Genomic DNA, 22,940 nt, shown 5'->3' with positions numbered 1-22,940 from the left:
GCCCGCTTCAGTATAATGGTATATAGTAACGAGTAAGCTGCACACGCCGGACTATATATATATATATATATATATATATATATATATATATATATATATATATATATATATATATATATATATATATATTTTTTTTATTAGTTTACCCCACTATAATACTGTTATTTCTGCAAAAAAACTGCCAAAATATGCCATCGATGATTTTTCGATGTTTGTCGATGTTTTTTAAAATGCATTGTTAAATTTGTAATGAGGATGTTTTATTAATTTGTATGCATATTGTTAGCTTTCATGCACAAAAAGTTTTTTGTTGTAGTATTTTAAACACATTTGTAAATGTTTGCAATGTCTGTATTCAGCACAGGCACTTTAAATTGATTACAGCCGCAGCAACCAGTGCGTCACCAGTAGTGACGTATGGTTGTATCCAGGCTACAAAGGGGGAGCTGACCGACGCCAGGACCAGCCCTCTGACTAAGTCCTCGTGACGAAACGCGTAGGGTCGTGGCCTGGCGTTGGTCTGAACTCCGTGTTGGACGAGAGAGTGGTGAGAGCACTCAGATCCTAGCACACTGCTGCCCGGGGCAGCACAGTTCATGCTGTTGATCACCCGCGGTTGTGCCTAACCGTCTCTTGCGGTACGTGATACCAACCTGTTTATACCTGTCGGATTATTTTAATGCATTTGAAAATAAAAAGATAAAGCACTATTTGGAGCGCTCCTCTTTCCTTTCCTAGAGAATATATATATATTTATATATTATTTATTATCATTTATTTTAATATTTTTAAAATGTCTTAATATATATAATAAAAGTTATGTTTGACGCATTCACTCATTTGTTAGATAGGTATACTTTGTGATCTCCTGAGTGCACCCCACATAGCGCTACCTGTATTCTTTGGCTTTGTGTTTTATAATATTAAAACAGAGAGCTGTAGCACCATTCCCTAATCAATAAGGGTAAAAACAAAAAAGAGAACACACCCTCCTCTAGATACACAATACTCAACATCTGATAGAAGTCACATAACACAAAATAAAAAAGTTAATTCGCTTACCAGCCAGACTATCTTGCCATCTGGGACATGTATGGTGATGGATAGATCGCTATCAGACACATCTAGAATGGCTTGATTCTCAGACAGTACCAAGCTGCGGCATCCAAATCCATGGGGACAAAAAGTAGTATTGGCAGATCCTGGGAAGGGAAGTCACCTGTGTTTAATGTAACACATTAACACATACAGACAGTTCTCTACTGAAGTACAGTTCTTAGTATGGCGACTCACTATTGCACCAACCCAATGAACTTCTCACCTTGCCAGACACGGCCTCCTTGTACCTGCACCCCAATAGTAAATGATGCTTGGGAAGGTTGATAGTAGTGAATAATGAAGGCATAACGTCCTGGGGTAGGAACACGCCCATTATATGTCACCACCGTCTATTTCAGAGAATTAGCAGAGAAAATAAAAGTAAAATAAGCAAGATGATATCAATATTATATACATATTCTTACATAGGTTATATCTGTGGATAATTACTATGCGGATTTAACCCTTTGAGTGCCAACATCTGTGAGAGATGCGCAAAATATCTGCTGAAATGCCAGCGTCGCTCACATTTGTTATATAAATTAAAATAAAAAAGAGTGTAAAAAAAAAAAGATTATATTTCCTATATAAAAACATTCCATTCCATTCTGATGAATAAAAATGTTTGCTTATTAAGTTTCACAACAATTTTGATAAATTCCCTTGGCACTCAAAGGGTTAATAAGCCAGAATTATCCCATGTGTCCCCCAAGAGTGTACTGGTCATCGAGCAAAATACACTATTGGAGGTGTAATGCATGAGGAAAATCCATTCCACAATCTACACTGGATCAGCGAGTTTCCACACATTAACCCTGATTTTCAGCACGGGGAAAAGGCAATGTAATTGGATTTAAAAGAAATGCAAGTAAAAATATGTGCCGATGATACATAGTGCAAATTATTTAGATTAAGGGTATTCAAAACGTGCCTCTCCAGCTGCTATGGACCTACACCTCCCAGCATGCTCTGCTACATGCTGGTTTGTGTAGTTCCACAGCAGCTGGAGGGCTGAGAGTTGAATACCCCTGCCTAAGATAAACTCAAAAACCAATAAGACGGTGTTCACACATTCCCCAAAATCACACACCTCTGGTGACTGCAAATGGATCAGTTTAGTGGCATCTACAGCTGTTGGAGGCAGTGTTGTTGGATGGGGTGGAGCCCTCTCTCCATCTGTTGCAGGTGTATGGGATCCTGGAGACAGAGGGATGTTGTTCAACCCGGTACTAGTCTTGCCTTCTGTTAACACCACCGATTGAGATGGTTTGTGAAATCTCGATGGAATACATGATCCACTGCCGGCAAAGGGATACGATGTAAGGAACTAAGCAATCATACAACAAGACCACAGGAAACAAGCTGCAATAACCGGATACCTGCTAGGGTTGAAAGACCCATGAATGGCAATGCAATGGACTCTTGGCTCAATGTACTCCATTGTGAACTGGTCAACAGGAATCAGATATATATTTCCCTGGAGGAACAACCAGTCGTGACAATTTAGAAATGTAAAGTTAGACAAGACTGTCCAATAGAATACAAAATAGACAATATTGAATAACCATAGAAAGGGATCTTAACAAGACTCACCAGGTACAGCTGTGTCCTGTCTGCTGTAAAGCGGATGTTGGCATCTGTGGATATGTCAAACAAGGCCACCCTCTGCTGGGCATCTAAAGCCACCCCTCTGCACAGGAAACTGGAAGATATTTGTTATATAAATAAAGCCACAAATAAAGGCTACCAACCCGAGTTAAATATATGTTGTTAGGATTACGCTCTATGGAACATAATGGAATACATACCTGAATTTGCACGGGTAGAATGTAAATGTCCCCTGCTGTTGGGGGTGCTGAGGCGAGTTTACTGCTACATTGGTGGTTTGTACGTCCTCCTCATTGGCATATTCCACAACAATAACATAACGACCAGGGTGGGGAACGGGTACGTTGAACTGGACGTCAATCTAGGAAAACAAAGCATTGGTTACAGTTCTAGACTAAGCATGCTGTAAATCACCAGCAGAATAATGAGGTAGATCTATAAATTCCTCCCAATGGATCCTGTTTCTCATAATACGTACATCACTTCCATAGCAGGAGATCATTGGTGGGTGTCGAGGTGTAATCTGTTCAGACTGGCACGGTCGAGGAAGGCTGTTATCCATATGACATATGACCTCACTGCCCTGTGAGGACGGGAATCCATCCAAAGAAAGATATTTGTACAAAAGGCAGCTGGAATATAGAAGAGCAGGGGGGGGGGGGGAAGAGAGATGTGAAGACATAATTAAGAGGTAAAAGTTTCTTTGTAGGCAGTACACAAGGAAGAGCAGATGGTTCTAGAAATGGGGAACAACCTAACCTTAGGCAAAATAGAGAAATACCGAACATCTTTGGCATTATACAAAGAAAGTGGACCAGCCCAACACATGCTCCTCCGACCAGCGACATCCCCTGCCTCTTCACCCAGCAGTGTTTAAATTTTCATCTGCGACCATCTCTGGTCGCAGATGAAAACGGGACTCGGGGCAATATGATTGCTGAGCAATATATTGCTAGCAATATATTGCCAGCGATCATATTGCCCCGTGTGTACGCACCTTTAGATGGCCAAAACCATGTGCACTGCAGGTGAGGCAGGTGTAAAACCCCACCCAAATCTAATTATCTCTGCACAAGTAACACCTGCCTCACACCTGCAGTGCACATGGTTTTGTCCATCTAAGAAATATTTTGTCAGAAAGAGTGAACTAGAATAAGGGCCTCAGTTCCTGCTGGAGCCTACTGAAAAATAGCCCTGCAATACATGTACTATTATACATGGAAAGATGAGGGGGGAGGGTAGCACAGTGTGAAATGTGGATGGGGGAAGGGGAGAACAATGATGACATATATATATATATATATATATATATATATATATATATGGAGAATAACGGGCGGCACTCAGAGACTTCAAGTAACTGTGTAACCAGTGAAGCTTTAATCTACGTTTCGGAGCTCGTGGCTCCTTCGTCGGGGGTGGGGGGTGGGGGGGGTTATAATAATACTATATGCATTGCCCCTGCCCCCACCACATTGTTATGTATTTAATTTCTCGTTTGCCTCCTCAGCTTGTGCCAATGGATTCTTTCAAATCCTGAAGAGAGATAAAATGTAATGCTGGCTTATTTTGTTCTTTATCTCTCTCCAAGATTTTAAAAAATCTCACCCAAAGTACCAAGCAATTCTCTCGAATGGTCATTTTACATGCAGTGTGTAACAAAAATTAGATTGATTGCTTGATTTGAGCAACTTCTCTACTTTATCTCTCACCAGGGGGTAGATGTATGAAGCAGTGATAAGGGAGGAGAAGTGATAAAGTGCCTGGTACTTTGTCACCGACCAATCAGCTGTTAACAGTCCCTTTTTTTTTTTATATGTTTATTAGTTTTCACATTTCTGAACAGGCGGCCAAAAAAGGGAACATTACTATGCAATACAATTATGACAGTATGAAAGGAAACCGAATGTGTTATATAAAACGGCAACAAAATAAATATAAGCCCTCCACAGGTACTAGTGATAAAATTGCCAGATCAGTGGGTCGTAAATTAAGCCAAGGTGAAAGACCTGAGAACCATCACATCTGGGGGAGTATGAATCCCCTCTGGTTAACACTTGGTGGTTCTGGAGTATAACATCTAACAAACTACAAACTATGAATAAGGGTAGGGAGTGAGGGACATAGGAATAACATCTCTGGCCCAGGTCCATCCAATAGAGAACATATAAATCACATAATAAAATACATCTTTAGAAGGTGTTGCTAAATGTATCAAAGAAGGAATAAGAGTATTATGAATTTGTAGTTAAGGATAGTTGGCGATATAAGTTCCACGTTGTGGACTCAAATAAAGACATAATTTGCGTCTGTTGGTCAGGTTCCAAGGAGTCGATAAATGGGCCCAATTTCCTGTAAAATGGTTTGCCATCTTTTTCAATGTCAGGTAATGTGGAATGTCTCTCTACATATAAGATATGGAGCAGCCGCTTACGTACCATGTCAAGCCTAGGGGGAACTCGTACTATCCAATTAGTAAGTGTAACCATTTTACACAGTGTTGTGTAGATAAATTCCAGTTAGCAAAGTTTAATCCTAACATGGCTAAGGCATTTAGTTTCAACTGTAGTTTAAAAGTTGAGTTAATAAACCATAATATTTTGTACCAGAATTTTTTAATCTTAGGGTAAGTCCAAAAACAATGTAAAAACAATGCATTTGGAGTACCACATTTCAAGCATTTATCAGAGGCATTGGGGACCATGTGACATCTCTGACCCGGTGTAATAAAAGATCTATGGGCCTTATTCTAGTTCACTCTGACAAAATCCTTCTTAGATGGACAAAACCATGTGCACTGCAGGTGGGGCAGATGTTACTTGTGCAGAGAGAATTAGATTTGGGAAAGGGTTTTACTTCAAAGTGAGATCTATATTGCAGTATAAAAATAAAGCAGCCAGTATTTGCCCTGCACATAAACTAAATAACTCACCCAAATGTAACGCTCTCTGCACATGTTACATCTGCCCCCCTGCAGTGCACATGGTTTTGTCCAACTGAGAAGGATTTTGTCAGAAAGAGTAAACTAGAATAAGGCCCTATGTAAGAATCTCACACGAGTCTCTTGTAATTGCGCTGAATGGAGAGATTTAAGAATTAAGGGGAGATCTTTGTGTACGGGCCCAGAGTTTTTCTGGTTGTAGTGAGAGAAAATTCCACTAAAGATATTTAACTTTATAAGAAGAAAGGGAGACCAGTGCCATCAGTGAAGTAAGAGGATCTACAGACAAAGAGGAATCGTATGATGGTGGCAAAGACTGAACATAATGTCGGACTTGCAGATACATAAATTCGGATTTAGAGAGTTGAAACTTGGCAGCTAAATCAGTAAAGGAGATTACAGAACCTCCAGGGTCAAAAACACCTTTTAAAGATAATATGCCTTTTTGACGCCAAACTGCAAACGTCGCATTGTGAAGAGCAGCTGGAAAACAGGGGTTACCACAAAAAGGTAGGTATGCGGAGTGAGCTGGGTGTCATTTTAATATTTTGTTGCCAGACCACCACACTAAGTAAGTATCCCAAAATAGGGGGTTTGATTTGGTGATAGTAGGTAATAATGGTTTAGGGGTGTGGAGGAGGGCGGATAGGGTGTATGGTTTAAGTAGATCTTGTTCAAGGGAGAAGTTTGAATAAGAAGAACAGGATGGAACAGTCTACTTTTAAACCCAGCCTGTTACTGAACAGTAAGGAGCTGATTGGCCTGTGATAATGTACCAGGCACTTTGGGGGGAATTTACTAAAGGGAATTTGTAAAAAAATAGGTGTATTTGAATCCAGAAATACACCTATTTTTGACATTTTCTATCCCGAAAATACGGCAATTCGTATTCGTATTGATGTGCTATTAATACGAATACGAATTGCCGTATTTTCGGGATTGTAAATGTCAAAAATAAGTGTATTTCTGGATTCAAATACACCTATTTTTATCAAATTTCCTTTAGTAAATTCCCCCCTTTATCACTTCAGCTTTTTTATCCCCTGCTTCATACATCTACAGTACCTCCAGATTTCTCACTGTCAAATGGGAGATGTACTATATATAGCGGCACTTATTGTGATTCTATAGCTCTACCTGTGGCACAGTAGGAATCAATAGCACACAGATGTATAAAGTATGGTAATAACTGAAACACTGCCATCTGGCAGAGATACAAATTCACTTAAGATGAAATGTATAATTTCGCAAAACTCTTCAGTCGCTCCTTACTCCATGAGATGGAGACCTACAAGATATAGAAGGCATGTATATTAAACAGCCTTCTCATATGTAGTGGTCTCTCAGAAGCCAGGTACCGCCTTGCATTTTCTTTGCCAATTATAAACATTAACATATTTTAGTTCATGACTAAATCATGAAAAACAAACATCCCTTACTTCTGGTTGCTCTGGTCCAGGCTAGGAGCATAAGTGCAAGCCTCAGTTACTTTCACCTGGAGAATCGGAGCCTCATAGTAAGCACTAGGAAGCAGGACCAGATAGTCCTAGGAGAGACCAAACAGTGTCATAAGGAAAACACTCAAGCTAACTGTTTACAGTATGTTGGAGAATAACCACTGGACTTACAAGAAGCACATCCTCCACTTCAATCACCACAGACCACATGTTAGGATTTAGGACAAATGGTTCTCCAAAGCTACTGTGCGGGACGGTAACAAATGCTGGTTCTTTGCTTGGAGGGAAAACAATCTGCTTGATTTGTTCAGAACCTGTATACAAAAGGTTGACAGAACGGTAACTATATAGAATAGTATTGGCATGTTCTCTCATGCTCTAATGCAGAACTATCGGCATTAGTGACACTGACTAGAATGGACAATGGAGGACGGGATGGGGGATTTTTTTTCTTTAAATTTCCTTTATTCTAGCGTACCCCAGTTATCACTCAATGGGGCAGATGTACTAAGCCTTGGAGAGAGACAAAGTGAAGAAAGATAGCCTAAAAGCCAATCAGCTTGTTACAGGCTTGGTTGGCAATAAATAGCTGATTGGTTGGGAATTTTTTTCGCTTTCCAAAGCTTCGTACATATATAGGAGTACATACATGAGCACATAAAATGTATACAATCATTATAGGAAATATATATTAATAATAAGCCATTAAGCAAATTAATATAAATCCCTATTTTATTAACTGCCTAAGCCCAGGTTGGCGGTCCCACTGGATATTTAAGCTTTAGCGCATGTAATGAGTTTTCACAGCTGTTTTAAGATTAAAAAAGTTTCTAAAAGTGTTTCTCCAACCCAGCAGAGCTCTATTGCAGACCGCTAAGTACATGAGACTTGGAATTAGGTTCCAGAAGACACATATTCCAACAGGAGAGGAGAGAAGCTTTATTACTCTGACCTTACTGGCAAGAACAAAGAATAGATCTTGTGCACACAGTCCAGCCCCTAGCCAGCTCTTATGAGACATTCTGCAGCTAAGCTAGTCTCAGCGTCTGCTGCCTGGAATGTGCCACTGGTAGGCAGACCGGACACACACGCAACCACTTACAGTTGGCACAAGCGTTAAACTTCTTCTCTTCTATAAACGACACTTTCCCATATACGCTGTCTGATCCACGATTGAAATATCGGAATACAACTCTGAAGAGGTCGGGGGAGGTCACGTTTATAGTCAGTATGACCTTTGGCTGTGAACAGACATTAAAGCAATAATAGAAGTGCAGTATATTACAAAGCTATACTCAAGAAGTTAAAATGGTTAATACTATTCTCTAGAACTGTGCGCATACAGCACTTTACCTGTTCTGATATAATCCTGACATTTTATGGAAAGTGGCCACATACGGTGACTTGTCTACAAAAGTACACCTACATTGTGTCACAGACCCGAAGACAAAGTCTGCTCTAAGCCATACTTGCCTACCCTCCCGGAATGGCCAGGAGGGTCACCGGGAAGGTGGGCAAGTCTCCCGCATTCTAGCCACAGAGGACGTGGTACACTTAGGGGGGTATTCAATCTTCGGGTCACGGCAGACGAGCTTGCTCGCCCGCCGTGACCCAGTCCCGTTCTCGGTCAGCTTGACCGAGAACATGCAGGCGGGAGTCAATGTCCCGCCTGCAGCGGGACGAGAAGGGGGCATGGCCGCGAGTTGCGGCCGGGAAGTGACGAGATGCAGCCGGCAGCTCGTCACTTCCCGGCTGTTCTCGGCAGAACGAGCCCGACAGCTAGAGATGTCTGGCTTGTTCTGCCAGGAAACCCTGTTCAATGCTGTCGGGGAAGACAGCATTGAATAGGGCCCGTCGAGCATCTCCCCCACAGGAGATGCTCGACGGCGATTGAATATCCCCCTTAGACGGTGTCCATGTCGACTAAATATTCTCTGTAAAGCGCTGCGGAATAGATGTGTGATATATATAACTTTATAAATAAGTCGGCATTCGGGACAAAAAAAACCCCTGTAAAACACATTGTCGACCTTAGCCACGTTGACCTAATTCTCCATAGATTGCAATAAGGAAGGTGTATATATGTATCTGGCTATTGTGCATTGTGTATCTTTTCAAAACATTAATAGTTTACCATATATACTCGATTATAAACCTACTTTTTCCAGAACATTTTTTATGCTGAAAAAGCCCCCTCGGCTTATACTCGAGTGAGGGTCCCACTTGAGTCAATAAGTTTTCCCAGTTTTTTGTTGTAAAATTAGGTGCCTCGGCTTATATTCGGGTCGACTTATACTCGAGTATATATGGTAAGTATTGAAAAGCTGCTTAAAAATATGGTGCGCCTAAGCCACCTGCTAGCATCAACCATGCTGGAGACTATGTTATATACCTGATAGGGAGACATCTGTGCATAGCCTCTCCAGCTGAAATTTTCAAACTCTAGAGGGTTGTAACCAAAACGCACTGGTCTTCCATCTGGGGTTCTGCCATCCTCCACTTCAATCCTCAAGTGGTGCAGATCCGGGAAATAATATCCATTGATTGGTCTGAGAGAGGCAAGGCAGATTAAGTTATATATACACACTAATCTTAAACATCCACAATTAAGCCTAAAAATGTGTATGGTTTAAAAAATGTATTCATTAATAAAATGTATGCATGTACTTCATACACCTTGGGGTCAATTCTATTAGATGCGAGTGCAAACCATCACGGCGTCGGGCGCACTTTACAGCGGACGGAAGTCGCCTAAAAGCTCTCACACCTCCATAGGGTTGCGAGTAAGCGAATTTGGCCCAGCGAAGGGTGCAAGATCAGCTTAATTCGGGTGCTTTGCAAGTATTTAAACAGATTGGAACGGCATCTCGCACCCTTTGGCGCTAATAGGATCAACCCCATAGATGGCAATTTGTATGTATGAGTAAATGTATTATTTTGAGTTGGTGAAATACAGCTCATGGTGGCAGCCATTTTGCTGGACTGCAAAACTCAGTAGAGGCTGCTGGGTTTCAGTTGTGAGAACATACTTCACAACATCATAGTCGTGTGCTGCACATTTGCACTTGTAATGTGACAGCTGTCTTCTTCCTGTGTGAGTAACTGATAACAACATACATACTCTCCTTCAGTCTTGTACATATGTGAATATAAAATAGATCCAGGATCACGTCTGATGTCCCTCAGCGGTATGACACTTACTGGTTACACTGTGGTCCCACTACATTCTCACGGCACTGGCATTCGCCAGTCCTCGCATTGCATGCCAAGCCAACCGAGCCTCCGATGTCACACTGGCATCCTGCAGGGGGGCAAACACCTGGTGAGTTCATTCTGCCAAGCTCAGCTGCCTAACCTCTAAGGAGGCAGCAAGAAGATATTTATAGGGGGCTTAGTTTTGGAATGCGGAGGAGACATCCGCTGTCCTAACAGGGAATTAAAAAGGAATTTTCAGATATCCAATTAGAGGGGAATTCATCACCATGTGAGATACAAGACGGGTCTCTTGCAGTGTCTTGTGTCAGGACTGAGAAACATTATGGTAGCCACATGGGGAAAGAAAAATACGAGCGCGCTCTGGGAATTTTACCCTTTCAGCAATGATAGCTACCACTATTGTATGGCCATGAAATGTGGGGAAGGGTCTCATCCTTACTTTAAATGTTGATCGGATTAATCCTCCAACTCTAACACCATTTAATTAAAGGGTTTGCTAACTGACCTAGTGTCAAAATAAATACTTTGCCCTTGTGGTGTCTTTAAAAACGGATATACGTAATTAAAAGCGTACATTACTTCAGGGAATTTTTCGATGCTGTGATCATTAAGATCAAATGGAAATAAATCCTTTAAAGAGAATCTGTTGCCTACAGACTATAGAGGCAGCCATATTGGAAGCTGGACTTATATGTGTAAAACTTTACACGGATTTAATAGCTTTATGGAAAATCTTAGGATCATTTTGAAACAAGGAGAAAATAAGCAGTGATAGAACAGCTGGTAAGGATGAAAAAGTGAAGCCATGCCCACTATACAATGCAACCAAATGTTTTGGTCATAGGAGGGGCCTACCCTGACATCCAAAGAAGCTGTCAGTATTAAGGTTGTAGTAGCCATCTTTGCACTTCTTGCACGATCCACTGCAGATATTAGGCTTGCAGAAACATTGCCCAGTGACCTAGCAAACAAACCATTAGTTAGTTAGTCAGCATTAGGAGAATAACAGTAAAATATAAAACTGAAGCACACAGGAATATATAATACACAAGAACAAGAGGTAAATCCTGTATAGAGCAGAAACAAGATCCAGGTAGCAGTTCAAACACGCAGAAGTTAAAGTTCACAATTCCACACAGGATTTAAACACAAACAGCTCAACACAGCAGAACTATCACTGATCCACGCAGCAGTGATAGCAGATTAGATCACACAGGGGGTTATTCTGATTCACTCGGAAAGGCACAATCATTCTCTAATGGACAAGGCCATATGCACTGCAGGTGGGGCAGATGTAACATGTGCAGAGAGAGAGTTAGATTTGGGTGTTTTATTGTTACTGTGCAGGGTAAATTCTGGCTGCTTTATTTTTACACTGCAATATAGATATCAGTTTGAAGTACACCCCCCACCCAAATCTAATGCTGCCCATACACTTGTGAGATAATGCATGCAATCATTCGATTTCGATCACAACTGGCCAGTAAATCGAATGATTGTATGCATTTTTAAGGGGACATTCAATGCGATGCACGGGCACGCCAGTCGAATGTCGGGTATCAAGATCTTATATGATCTAATATATTTTTATTTATCACATAATATTTATCGAATTGCAGGAGCAATCGCATGTGGTTTTTAACCACATGCGATGCTCGAATGCAATCCGCAGGTGAAGGGAACGCTTTTTTATTGGCGTGGGGATGGGGAGTGGGGGCGTGGGAGACGGCGGTCAGAGGGCTGCATTATGTAGCGCAAGAAGTAGCGCTAGCGGGCGGTGGGGGTCTGTCAACGGAGGCGGCAGAAGTGTTTAAAACACTGGGCAGCCCTCTGATTGGCTGAGATAGCTCAGCCAATCAGAGGGCTGCCCAATGTTTAAACAATTCTGCTGCCACCGCTGACTGACTCCCGCCGCCCGTTAGCGCTTAGTAGCTTCTTGCGCTACATAACGCCGCCCATTGTTTTAAACGCTTCTGCCGCCACCGCTGACCTCCACCGCCTGCTAGCACTACTGTGGCAGCAGAATTGTTTAAACACTGGGCAGCCCTCTGATTGGCTGAGATAGCTCAGCCAATCAGAGGGCTGCCCAGTGTTTAAACAATTCTGCTGCCACCGCTGACTGACTCCCGCCGCCCGTTAGCGCTTAGTAGCTTCTTGCGCTACATAACGCCGCCCCCTCTGCAAGCACTTAAGATGGCATGCGACATCGGGTGCTGCAAAGGGGGCACTTTAGCACCACAAGATGCGATCGGGTTCGATGGACATCGCACTGCGATGTTGCATCGAATACGATTGCACAAGTGTATGGGCAGCATAACTCTCTCTGCACATGTTACATCAGCCCCACCTGCAGTGCACATGGTTTTGTCCATAAGAGAGTGATTGTGCCTTTCCGAGTGACTCAGAATAACCCCCACAATCCCAAGGGATTCCACACCTCTACCATATCACTTATTCCACAAAGTAGTTATAGTGAAGACGTCCGTAGGAGTAAATTTGCAGAAGTCCAGACAGCACTGGAAGTTTCACAGGAGAGTTGTTGAGCCCACACAGGGAAGGTGATGCGTTCAACAAGGTACCTTGACAGAGTCTAATCCCTTAGCCAAGGCAAGTGACTAACAATCTCCTCGTGTGTATATCTCTGCCACCCTGATAATTGGGTCAGTGTCCTGTTCCCTGCCGCAATTGTCTTTATTTTTACCATGCGCTTGTCCTAATTTGCCTTGCACTGTAATTGGTTATTTTCAGGTACTGCAGAACCCTTGTGGCCCCATATTGGTTTAGTTAATCACAGTTTCTTATATAGCATATTCCGTTGCGTTTGGAATCAACAGTCATAAGACAAACTGGGTGATTACAGACAGATTATAGAGGTTGGAGGGCCCTGCTCGCAAGCTTACTATCTATAGGGAAATAGGAAGGATACACAAGGATAGGCACTATCTATAACATGGCAGTCCCAGCAGATTGCAAAGAACAGTTCTGATGGGATGTAATTAGAATGAAAGTTTTGAAGGTTAATAAATGATAAATAATAATAATAATAATAATTATAATAATAAGCGGTGGAGGCAATAATAGTGTCTTGCAAATCAATGACAATAATAAATTGAAGTTAGTAGAAGATATAGCCAGTCATTTAAAAACAGATTAGAAGGTACTAACATGTGAAGCTTTAATGCCAGAAGACCTCTTTATCACTAATGTGAAAGCAACTGTATCCGCGGAAACGGGACAAACAGAAACAGAAGCTGGGAAGTACAAGGTTACCACCAACTGGACAGCCAGACACAATCAATCTTATTTGCTGAACAGCCTCCATGTAATAGATATCAGAAAATTGATAGGATATCTTCCCCCTCTATGTCAACATAGCACTTTTCTGTACCAACATCTGATATCACACATGCACAATAGTTTATCCATCACCTCAGATAACCTCCAGTTACAAGGAGCCTGAGGACTTCCTTTAACTGCTATACTCCAAGCTCTTCTTGCACTTTTAAACCAATGGCCGATTTTCCATGTGTGGATGATACTAGTTGTCCTGTCATTGTCTGGGTTCCATAGAGGTTTTTGATACTAGTTGCCCTGTCAGAATCTGGCTCCATAGAAGTTTGTGATATTAGATGTCCTGTCTGGCTCCTCACACACCATTGATGACAACCAGTGATTGGTTCCAATAGTTCTCTAGTCAGTCAACCTCCACACACATTTATAATACTAGTAATCTGCCAATGTCAGCCTTCTCACACGCTCATTATGCTAGTTCTCCAGGCATGTAAAATCCCTTACTGACTGGTACTATTTCAAGAAAATGAATCTGTATAGTGAAAGTATCAGATAGGCTAACAACTGTATGAAGATGTAGCAAAAGTACTTGATTTGACTATAGAATTTTTTAAGGGAGTTTGTAGAATGATCTTAATTAAAAATGATGCAGAACAATACCATGCTTATATGGTTACCAGTGCTAGAAAAGGTGCACTTTCATGTCAGAGAAATCTAACTATATAGCATAAAAAGGACAGTAAAATACTACAGTATGTCATAGCAACCTATTATTGCCACTGGGTGGCGCTATTCTTTTGTTAGTATTAACACTGCATTTAGGGGGTTATTCAAATCCATGCGGAGACGCATTTCTGCGCATGTTCAGACGTAGGGTGTGTGCACTCACGGCAAACAAGTCTGTGCACGCACCCAAGACAGCGGGCGGTGGGGCAGAGAGGGGCATCGAGCAGCCCCATTAGCATATGGGAACGGCCAGCGTTCTCAGCGGATGTCAGAAGCTGCCCATTTCCCTCCCAGCATGAACGTATATGTAAGTGACTTGAAAGTCACTTTTATATGTGTGCACCTTCCACATCGTTCGATGGTCGGCGACCATCGAAAGATCTTGGTGTTCCCCGCAGCATGCGAATGGGTGCATTCGCTGGGCGGGTCTTGGTGGACTCGCAAGGCTGCAGATTCACAAATTCAACTAGAATAACCCCCTTAGTCTCAGGGAAGCAACAATATGGGCCTGCTCAGTGAAGATAGCGGTTGAAAAACGATTAATCTAAGCTTAAGATTTTCACATATATTTATACATACAATAAAAAAGTTACTGCATTTTATGCTGAACATGCATCGTGTTGCTCTTACCTGCTCACATTCTCCAATGCCATTTAGTGTTCCAGAGCCACAGTCACATCCTGCACAGAGCAGAGAGATATATGGTATGGGTATTATTACAGACCGGTCCTAACATCCCAGGATTCAGTTAACATACAGTTTTTCTTACGTTTGCAGCCTTGTGGGTTTTCAGTGGCCAGGTCCCAATACAGGGGCTTGCATTTGTCACAAGCAGTCCCCTCAACATTTTGTCGGCACTCACAGGAGCCCTGAAGAAAATGAGAGGACAGGATGAGGGTCAGTAAGATCCATAATGGCCTCCACATATTTCCCTCAAGAGAGGGGTAAGAGAAACAAGCATTCCGGTATAATCAGAGGGAAGACTGTCGCCCAGCTTCCTGAGACCACGTCTCTCCTCCCACAGCACAGCCCAGCTCTCCCAACACCTTTAAAGGACCATAACCCCATTGGTAACTCTTCTGCTGACAGTAGGGTCAACAGAGCACAGAGATTTTAATCATCACTATCTTCCCCCTGTGATCTCCTCCTCCACTCAATGACACATGTCATCTGATGCCAGTGCTGAGTGCATTCCGACTGCTTGCTCCAGGAAAACAGCTGTGACCATACAGTTGGACCCTTCTTCATTCTGCCTCTCGTGTCTACACCAACACGTCATTGCAACACTACTGCTAGTTCACCACCAGCTCCTGTTCTCAGAATGTTCCCAGAGCGACCTACTCCCTCCCTGTTGTCACTTGTATTAAGGTTTCCCATTCATACACACTATTATAAAAGACTGCACCCAAAATAGCAACATTTTAACATGTATAAACACAGCAGCTTACACACACACGTCACCCCATCTGCAAAAGCTAGGACACTCTGCGGCCTTTGTTAAAAAAACAAAAACAGTAGCGTATGCAAGAAACTGGCGCAGAAAAAAGAAACTTGGATAAAAAAGACCCGGTAAAGCCAACAGTAGGTTAGCAATGTTCTCTCACCTCTGGAATATTCTCGCTGAGAGAGGTAGAGCCGGCTGGATTACAAGGTCCCACTGAATGAGAGAAGACAGAAAGTTGTGTAGCCATGTATAGAACTTTATGTAATATTAATGAAATATAACATTTTGTTAAAACCCTAAATATGACACAAAAAGCACCAACGTGTAACAAGGAATGGTTCATATACAGAGGAAGTAACACATTACAATAACTTTTAGCTTCTGAAATAACTTTTATACCTGTAGAATACAGTGTGTATGGACAATAAGGGACAGCTGTATCAAGATTTAAAAACTGATAAAATGCAGAGTGATAGACAACCAGCCAATCAGCTCCCACCTGTCATTTTTGAAACCCAACCTGTAACATGACAGTTAGGAGCTGATTGGCTAGTTGTTTATCACTTTTTTGAAGCTCGATAAATCTGGTCCTAAGTGAGAAAACTGCATAAAAAAATGTGTTCTGTGTCCCATGTAAATAAACTATTCCAATTATAAAGTCAGTGGAAAACAGTAAGCATAGTAGTAACATTTATAGCTCTGTAATACACCAAATTGTTAGACTAGATAGTACATTTGATGGACAAGGTCAAAAAATATTTGTCCACACAAATACAAATGACATTCTAAAATATTAGATGTCTGGAACAAGTGAAACACAAGAGCATATGTGATAGGAGGTGAGGAGAGCCCCATCTGCTGTCATTCGTGACTGCTCAATTCATAAGCAGTAAAGAGGTGTATGGTATTTGTACAGAGCGGTGTATGGCGGTACAAGCAAGGAATACGGCATTCTGGTTTGCAGTATTTACTGGAAATAGACACGTCAATAGGAGACTACCAAAACTGTGAGAAATGTATAAAATCTAAAAAGTACATGCTATGGTAATGTTCCAAAAGCTTATTTACTATAACAAACGTACTGAATTACTAGAACAAGTGCTTATTTACAAAGTAAGTTGCACATTTTGCATCCTATGTAATGTTATGCTGCTCTCACATCGCAAAATGAAGGTTCACACAGGGACTTTGAAACGGGTCAGTCCCGGCGCGAACCTTCATTTTGGGATGTTCACGTCCCCACAGCGAACCGACAAGAATACCAGTTCGCTGACCTGATCTGGGAGCGCGGCGGGGAGTCGGCGCGTCATCGAGGGCGGGGGAGGATGCAGCGCTTAGAGCTGGCGCTGCTCCTAGTGCTGCCTCCTCCATAGTGTGAACGGGAAATGGGTCGATCGGCCCGTTTAACCTGTTCACATCGCCAAGCAACATGGCCATGAACCGGTAAGAGCTCTGCTTTTTTACAGGTTCGTATTGCGTGTTGCTACCCGTTTAAGGTACACGGTAACCCCTTTCACATCGCACTTATTACCGGGTCAAAATGGCTTGTACCCGGTAATTAGTTGCGACGTGAAAGGGGTATTAGTTTTCATATCAAGTTATTGGTGTGCAACTATGCTACAGGTTTGTAACATTATATAAAATTCTTTGGCAGAACATTTTTTTCTCTTATTTCTCCGATTCAGATGAAGAGGAGAGGAAGCTGTCATCTAAAGCAATGAGACGAAGGGGTGCACTGGTAAAATGTGCCCAGGGACACAAACAGTTAAATCCATTCCAGTTTGCAGATAGCGGCAACCTTTATTACCTTCCAACCTTTATTACCTTCGCAGTTTGGAAAACCATAGGTTCCACTAGCACAAGTGTCACATCTCAGACCAGTGACCCCAGGGCGACACCTGCACTGTCCACTCTGCAAGTCACATGTGCTGTGGAGGGCACCCTCTAAGGAGCAATGGCAACCTAAGAGAGTGTGAAGAAATTACATTTTTTTTAGTCATGCTTTATCTATTAACGCGGACATACAATTCAGGTTCTAATGGCTCTGTTACTGGTTATTCTGCAGAATGCAGAGGCCGCGCTGACATCTCAACACAGTTGTGTTTGGGAGAGGCATTGCAGTCAGCTGAATCGGGTTCATATTGTAAATATAGGGAATCATTCAGAGTTAATCGATAATGTGATAATACGTACATCAAGCAATTATGGAACAACTGCGCATGCGCACCAATCGAATCATGCATGCGCAAGGGGAAATTACACTGTCTAGATGGTGGCTTACTTCTCCCAGTCTACTAAGAATTCCCACATTAGCGATCAACACTGAATCAGGCCCATGGTGTGAAGACTAAAACTTTGGGATTTTCTAAAAATGAATGAAACAAAGTTATTTTCATTAAAATCAGAGGTAGGCAACCTGTGGTTCTCAAGCTGTCATGGAACTACTTGTCCCAGCAAACCCTGCCAGCCAGAGCTACATTAGGAAGGATATTTAAAGCGAATGTTCTCCCCCTAGTGGTTAATACAGGTCATTGCATTGAAGACTCACGTGTACAGCTGGGGAATCCATAGAAACCAGGAGCACACTGATTGCAGGTGGATCCTGTGTAACTAGGGTGACACTGGCAATGGCCAGTTGGGGAACAGTTATTGTCCAATGAGCCCCGAGGATCACATGAACAAGCTAAAAAGAAAATGAAATGAGATCAGATTTTCATCACACAGGCCACTAGTGCAAACCACAGAAACAGCCCACGAATATATTCAGAGGTCAACAAATGACTAGCAAAGGCTGTGTTAGGTGGGAAGCATTCACAGGACACCCAATACCATAATGTCAGTGACGGAGTATGTTTGCAAATCTTTAAAATACATAGTTACTTATCTTTTAAAGACAGATGTATTAAGGAAATCTTCCAAGGTAACGCAAATCACACACATCTTTACCCCATAGAAGTACGCTGTGGAGACCCTTCTTCGGAAAGCCTAGCTTTGCTGAACACTGTTGCCCCCCTACCCCACCTGTGAGTTCCCGTATTGAGGATCTCTGCTAGAGAGCTTTACAAAGAATGTAGTACAGTTGGGATTTAACATGCAGGCACCCGGATGGTAATACATCCTGCTCCTGAATGCCAGACAGCAGCAGGCTGTATTTACGGTCTGTGTGTTGAATCATCACATTCACATCCTGCTGATAACACTGTGAGCCAACTTACCTTGGCAATAAGGGTAAGAGTGATGTCCCACAATGCATTGTTCACACCTGGGTCCATCATACTCTGGTTTACAGAAGCAACGGCCACTTGGATCACAGCCTCCTGGTAGAGTGCCAACAGAACTGCACCCACACACTGCAAGAGACACAAACGCAATTACTACTGCAGAAACAGTCCAGGAGACAGTCCCAAAATGAAATTCACACACTGCATTCCTCTTCATGTTACCAATAAAATATTAAGGCAAAATTACAGTAGATTACACCATAATAGGGTCATGTTATGTCACACTCCTATTGGTCACTACAAATCTCATTCCAAAACCATTGGTACTACTTTGGAGCTGTGCTTTCACAGCCAATTATTTTTTTCTTAAAAAGATTTCTAAAAATTCTCAAAAAATTCGAATGAATATGTGAATCAATGAGGCAGACATGGGGTCCTATAGCCGGAACTAGAGGGGGCCTTTCTCCTTTGCAGTAACTGTACATAAAGGTACTATAAGCCCGATTCAGACCCATTAGGCCATTTTCTGTCACGGAAAACGAAGGCGGATCCCGTGCATTTTCAAGGAGGACCTCGGACATCAGCTCCAGGCCCAAATTCACCAGAAACATGGACCTGCATATGGGGGAGGGATCCATTTGATTGTGAGTGATTGTGTATAGATTTCCCCCCTAATTACACAGCTGCACTCGCAGCCCTGCACATGGGTGTGATTTCATTCTGGTGGGGAGGCGGATAACTGATCATGCCCTATGTTAGGGTCTCAGATAAATTACGGTCTCTGATATTTAATGCTGAGGAAACAAACACACAGGACTCACATTGGCAAAGAGGATAATTGAAGTAGCCGGGAGCACACTGATCACAGAACATTCCTTCAAACCCATCCCAACAAACACACTTCCCGCTCTCCTTGTCACAATGGGCATCATATACGCCAGGTCCAGAGCATTGGCATGCTGCGAGAAAGAAGGCCGGGGAACAGATATACACATCAACAGAAGAATAAGACAAGAAATATGGAGGCATATAATAATAATAAGGAATACAGGGATGTGAATAACGGACACAAGTAATACATGAAGTAGTAAGGGCTCTGTGAAGTAATAATACATTTCACAGTACAATTAAAGTGCATTTATCATGTACACATTCTGCCGCATTTACAAAGTGCAGAAATGATGCGTAAATGCTTCCGGGTGACGCGCTCCTCCATCTAGGGAACCCTAGATTTCGGAGGACGTATACTTAGATGTCCCTTGCTGTTGCAGCCATTTCCACTCTGCAAACGGATATGATTTTTGCACCAGCTTTGAGCTGACAGATGTAGCAGTAGACAGAGCATGGACAAAGAATCCCCCAATGACACACAGTAATACCAGTAGTGTGTAACTGACTCACCGTCACAGCTGGCACTATAGTACCCAGGAGCACATGTGTCACATGCTTCTCCTTGGAAGTTCTGCTTGCAAATACAGACTCCAGTAGCTGGGTCTTTGCGACACGCATTTCCTTCTGTTCCAGCTACATTACAGTCGCAGGCTGATGGGTATAGAGACACGTATGTTACACACTGTCCTTTATGTACCATAACTGGTTAGACAACATTCGGAGTATCTAATGAGGAGACCCAACATTCCCTCTTTGATACAGGAACAAAGATGACAAAACTCAATGCCTGCTGTGGAAATACAGACAATTAGGGGTACATTTACAAAGATGGGATAATGCCCATAGTAACCAATCACTTCTTATTTAAATAACACATTCTAGAACATAATAAGTAGAATCTGATTGGTTGCTATGGGTAACATCCCATCTTCAATAGATCTCCCATCTTAGTAAATGTACCCATCACAGCATCTATACAGCTGCCATACTTCCCTTCCCTACTAAGATTAGCAGTTCCAGCTCTGATTGGAACCTCAGCAGACAGACCATTTTATCATCCCTAAGAAGGGGATGCAGTTAAAATCCCGGCGGTTGGGATCCCGGCGTTCAGAATCCCGACGCCGGAATCCCGACACTTTCTCCCTTCCTGGGTGTCCACGACACCCCTGGAGGGAGAATAAATTAGCGCGCCGAGCGTAGCGAGGCACCAGGCCCGCTGCTTGGCGAGCGCAGCGAGCCCGCAAGGGGGGGCGATCCACGTCCCCCCCTTGTAGGGATTTCGGCGGTCGGGATTCCGGCGTCAGGATTTTGAACACCGGGATCCCGACCGCCGGTATTTCATACTGAATCCCTAAGAAGAGGCTCTCAATTTATTAAACATAGGTTTGGGGAAAATTCTTAAGAGAGCTGATGACTTAGTAGGGGTAAGGTCAGGGATTAACCTGAAAAAGATTTTACTTAAATAGGTGAAAAGTATTCAGGCGTCCCTGGCGTAATGTTGTTTAATAGTCTGAGAAATAACTGACTGTTCAGCTACTGGAAAAGCTACCAGAAAGCAGCAGCAATAAATATTGTCCTTACTTATGAATTCCCCAGCTGGCTGTTTCTGAGCACCTGTGTCTTCATCTGGGTTAACAGGAACAGCTTAAAGAAGAAACAGAGAAGTGTATTAAAAATCTGCTAGATTTACTGCTCCATCTAGTGGCATAAATAAAGTATTGCATACAGATAATTAAATGGACAAATTGGACGTCCGTAAGTTCCATCATAATGGTGGCTAGGCAATAAATTATAAACTGGAAAATAAGAAGCAATCACTATTTATTTGTGTGTTGGCTTTGTCTGGCTGCATTGATTGTGTCTGTACCTCCGCATAATTTCCTCCCTACATTAACAATATTGGTTGTGTCAGCTACACTCAACACTGCTACTATTTACACGCACATACACTACAGCAAAACTCTGAGTTTCGTTCCTATAAACTCATGCTTTATATTGAGCAGCATCGTGGTTAGTCTTACGGTAACACTGAGGAAAATCTGTATATCCTTCAGCACAAGAGCCGCAGTCCTCGCCCGTATAGTTGGGTTTGCAGTAACATCTTCCTGTCAGATCCTCACAAGTTCCACTCATATACTCAGAGTCACAGGAACAACCTGCCGGAAACATATATATAGGTAATGTTACCATATCTCACCAACAAACATTGTCCGTCCCTTGGCAATATATATTTTAAATAACTGCACAATACATGTTAAATACTCAAAATAGTTGTATAGTAATAGTCAGTGAAATGTTAGTTACATTGATAGGTATATAGAGTAAATTGTTGGTGCTAATTACAGTAACAGAGCCACAAATGAGAGAAGTAACAGTGACTGGTATGTATAGAGCCAGAATGCAGGTAGTTATACTGATTGGCGCAATGTGGGGTCAGGTCACGTGATTTATAGGTTTATAGTAAGTGGCTTTGAAATTATATTGAGAAACATACAAAGTCAATGAGGTGGTAGTGTAATTCATAGATGTTAAAATATCTCACACCACTATATATATACAGTTTGGTGTTATCAGCATTCCCGTCACTAACATGTGCAGAAAATGACGCATGCGAAGGGCTTTATGACTTTCAATTTAATACAGTTATAGGGAGATATTCAATCACGGTTGCAGCTCAACTATTCCCGGCCACTTCTCGTTTGCCACGCCCCCTTCTCGCCCCACAGCAGGCGGGACACTGATCGAATAACCCCCCCCCCATAGAATGCCATACTCACGAGCCTTAGATCACCATACACATTGCCATACCTCAGTAGGACTTATGTGAAGTATACAAACAATGGCCTTTAGAGCAGTGGGAACTTTTTCCCTTGAGTAAAAAATAATCACCTGGCAGTCTAAGTGACAAATAGAAGTTTGGCAGATGTCAGGAGAACCCTGTGTACTAATGTTTGGTGGAAATGTTTTTCACCGTTTAGCTTCGGCCTCTTAGATTCCATTGTAAAAAATATGACATTTAAGAGAATTGTATGCATACTATGTAGTGA

At 42.3% G+C, this 22,940-nt stretch overlaps 1 protein-coding gene across 1 annotated transcript in view; it reads right to left on the bottom strand.

Annotated features, from left to right (window-relative positions):
* LAMA5 (laminin subunit alpha 5) overlaps positions 1-22,940 on the bottom strand; it is a 149,271-nt gene that overhangs the window by 44,773 nt on the left and 81,558 nt on the right. Inside the window, exons 10-32 of the mRNA XM_083146806.1 lie at positions 21,915-22,049; positions 21,475-21,537; positions 20,404-20,544; positions 19,824-19,961; positions 18,997-19,131; positions 18,330-18,464; positions 17,606-17,743; positions 15,942-15,994; positions 15,107-15,206; positions 14,968-15,017; positions 11,176-11,281; positions 10,306-10,405; positions 9,497-9,653; positions 8,207-8,345; positions 7,276-7,418; positions 7,087-7,193; positions 3,185-3,338; positions 2,907-3,067; positions 2,692-2,800; positions 2,478-2,575; positions 2,189-2,396; positions 1,322-1,448; positions 1,063-1,202 (exon numbers count right to left, since the gene is read on the bottom strand). Of these exons, the coding sequence (XP_083002932.1) occupies positions 1,063-1,202; positions 1,322-1,448; positions 2,189-2,396; positions 2,478-2,575; positions 2,692-2,800; positions 2,907-3,067; positions 3,185-3,338; positions 7,087-7,193; positions 7,276-7,418; positions 8,207-8,345; positions 9,497-9,653; positions 10,306-10,405; positions 11,176-11,281; positions 14,968-15,017; positions 15,107-15,206; positions 15,942-15,994; positions 17,606-17,743; positions 18,330-18,464; positions 18,997-19,131; positions 19,824-19,961; positions 20,404-20,544; positions 21,475-21,537; positions 21,915-22,049 (2,837 nt within the window). The remainder of the gene's footprint in view (positions 1-1,062; positions 1,203-1,321; positions 1,449-2,188; positions 2,397-2,477; positions 2,576-2,691; positions 2,801-2,906; positions 3,068-3,184; positions 3,339-7,086; positions 7,194-7,275; positions 7,419-8,206; positions 8,346-9,496; positions 9,654-10,305; positions 10,406-11,175; positions 11,282-14,967; positions 15,018-15,106; positions 15,207-15,941; positions 15,995-17,605; positions 17,744-18,329; positions 18,465-18,996; positions 19,132-19,823; positions 19,962-20,403; positions 20,545-21,474; positions 21,538-21,914; positions 22,050-22,940) is intronic.

Source organism: Crinia signifera, chromosome 6 (genome assembly GCF_055691185.1).
Source record: "Crinia signifera chromosome 6, ASM5569118v1, whole genome shotgun sequence".
In the NCBI taxonomy this organism is placed as follows: Eukaryota; Metazoa; Chordata; class Amphibia; order Anura; family Myobatrachidae; genus Crinia; species Crinia signifera.
This window is presented reverse-complemented; position numbering and strand designations above follow the sequence as displayed.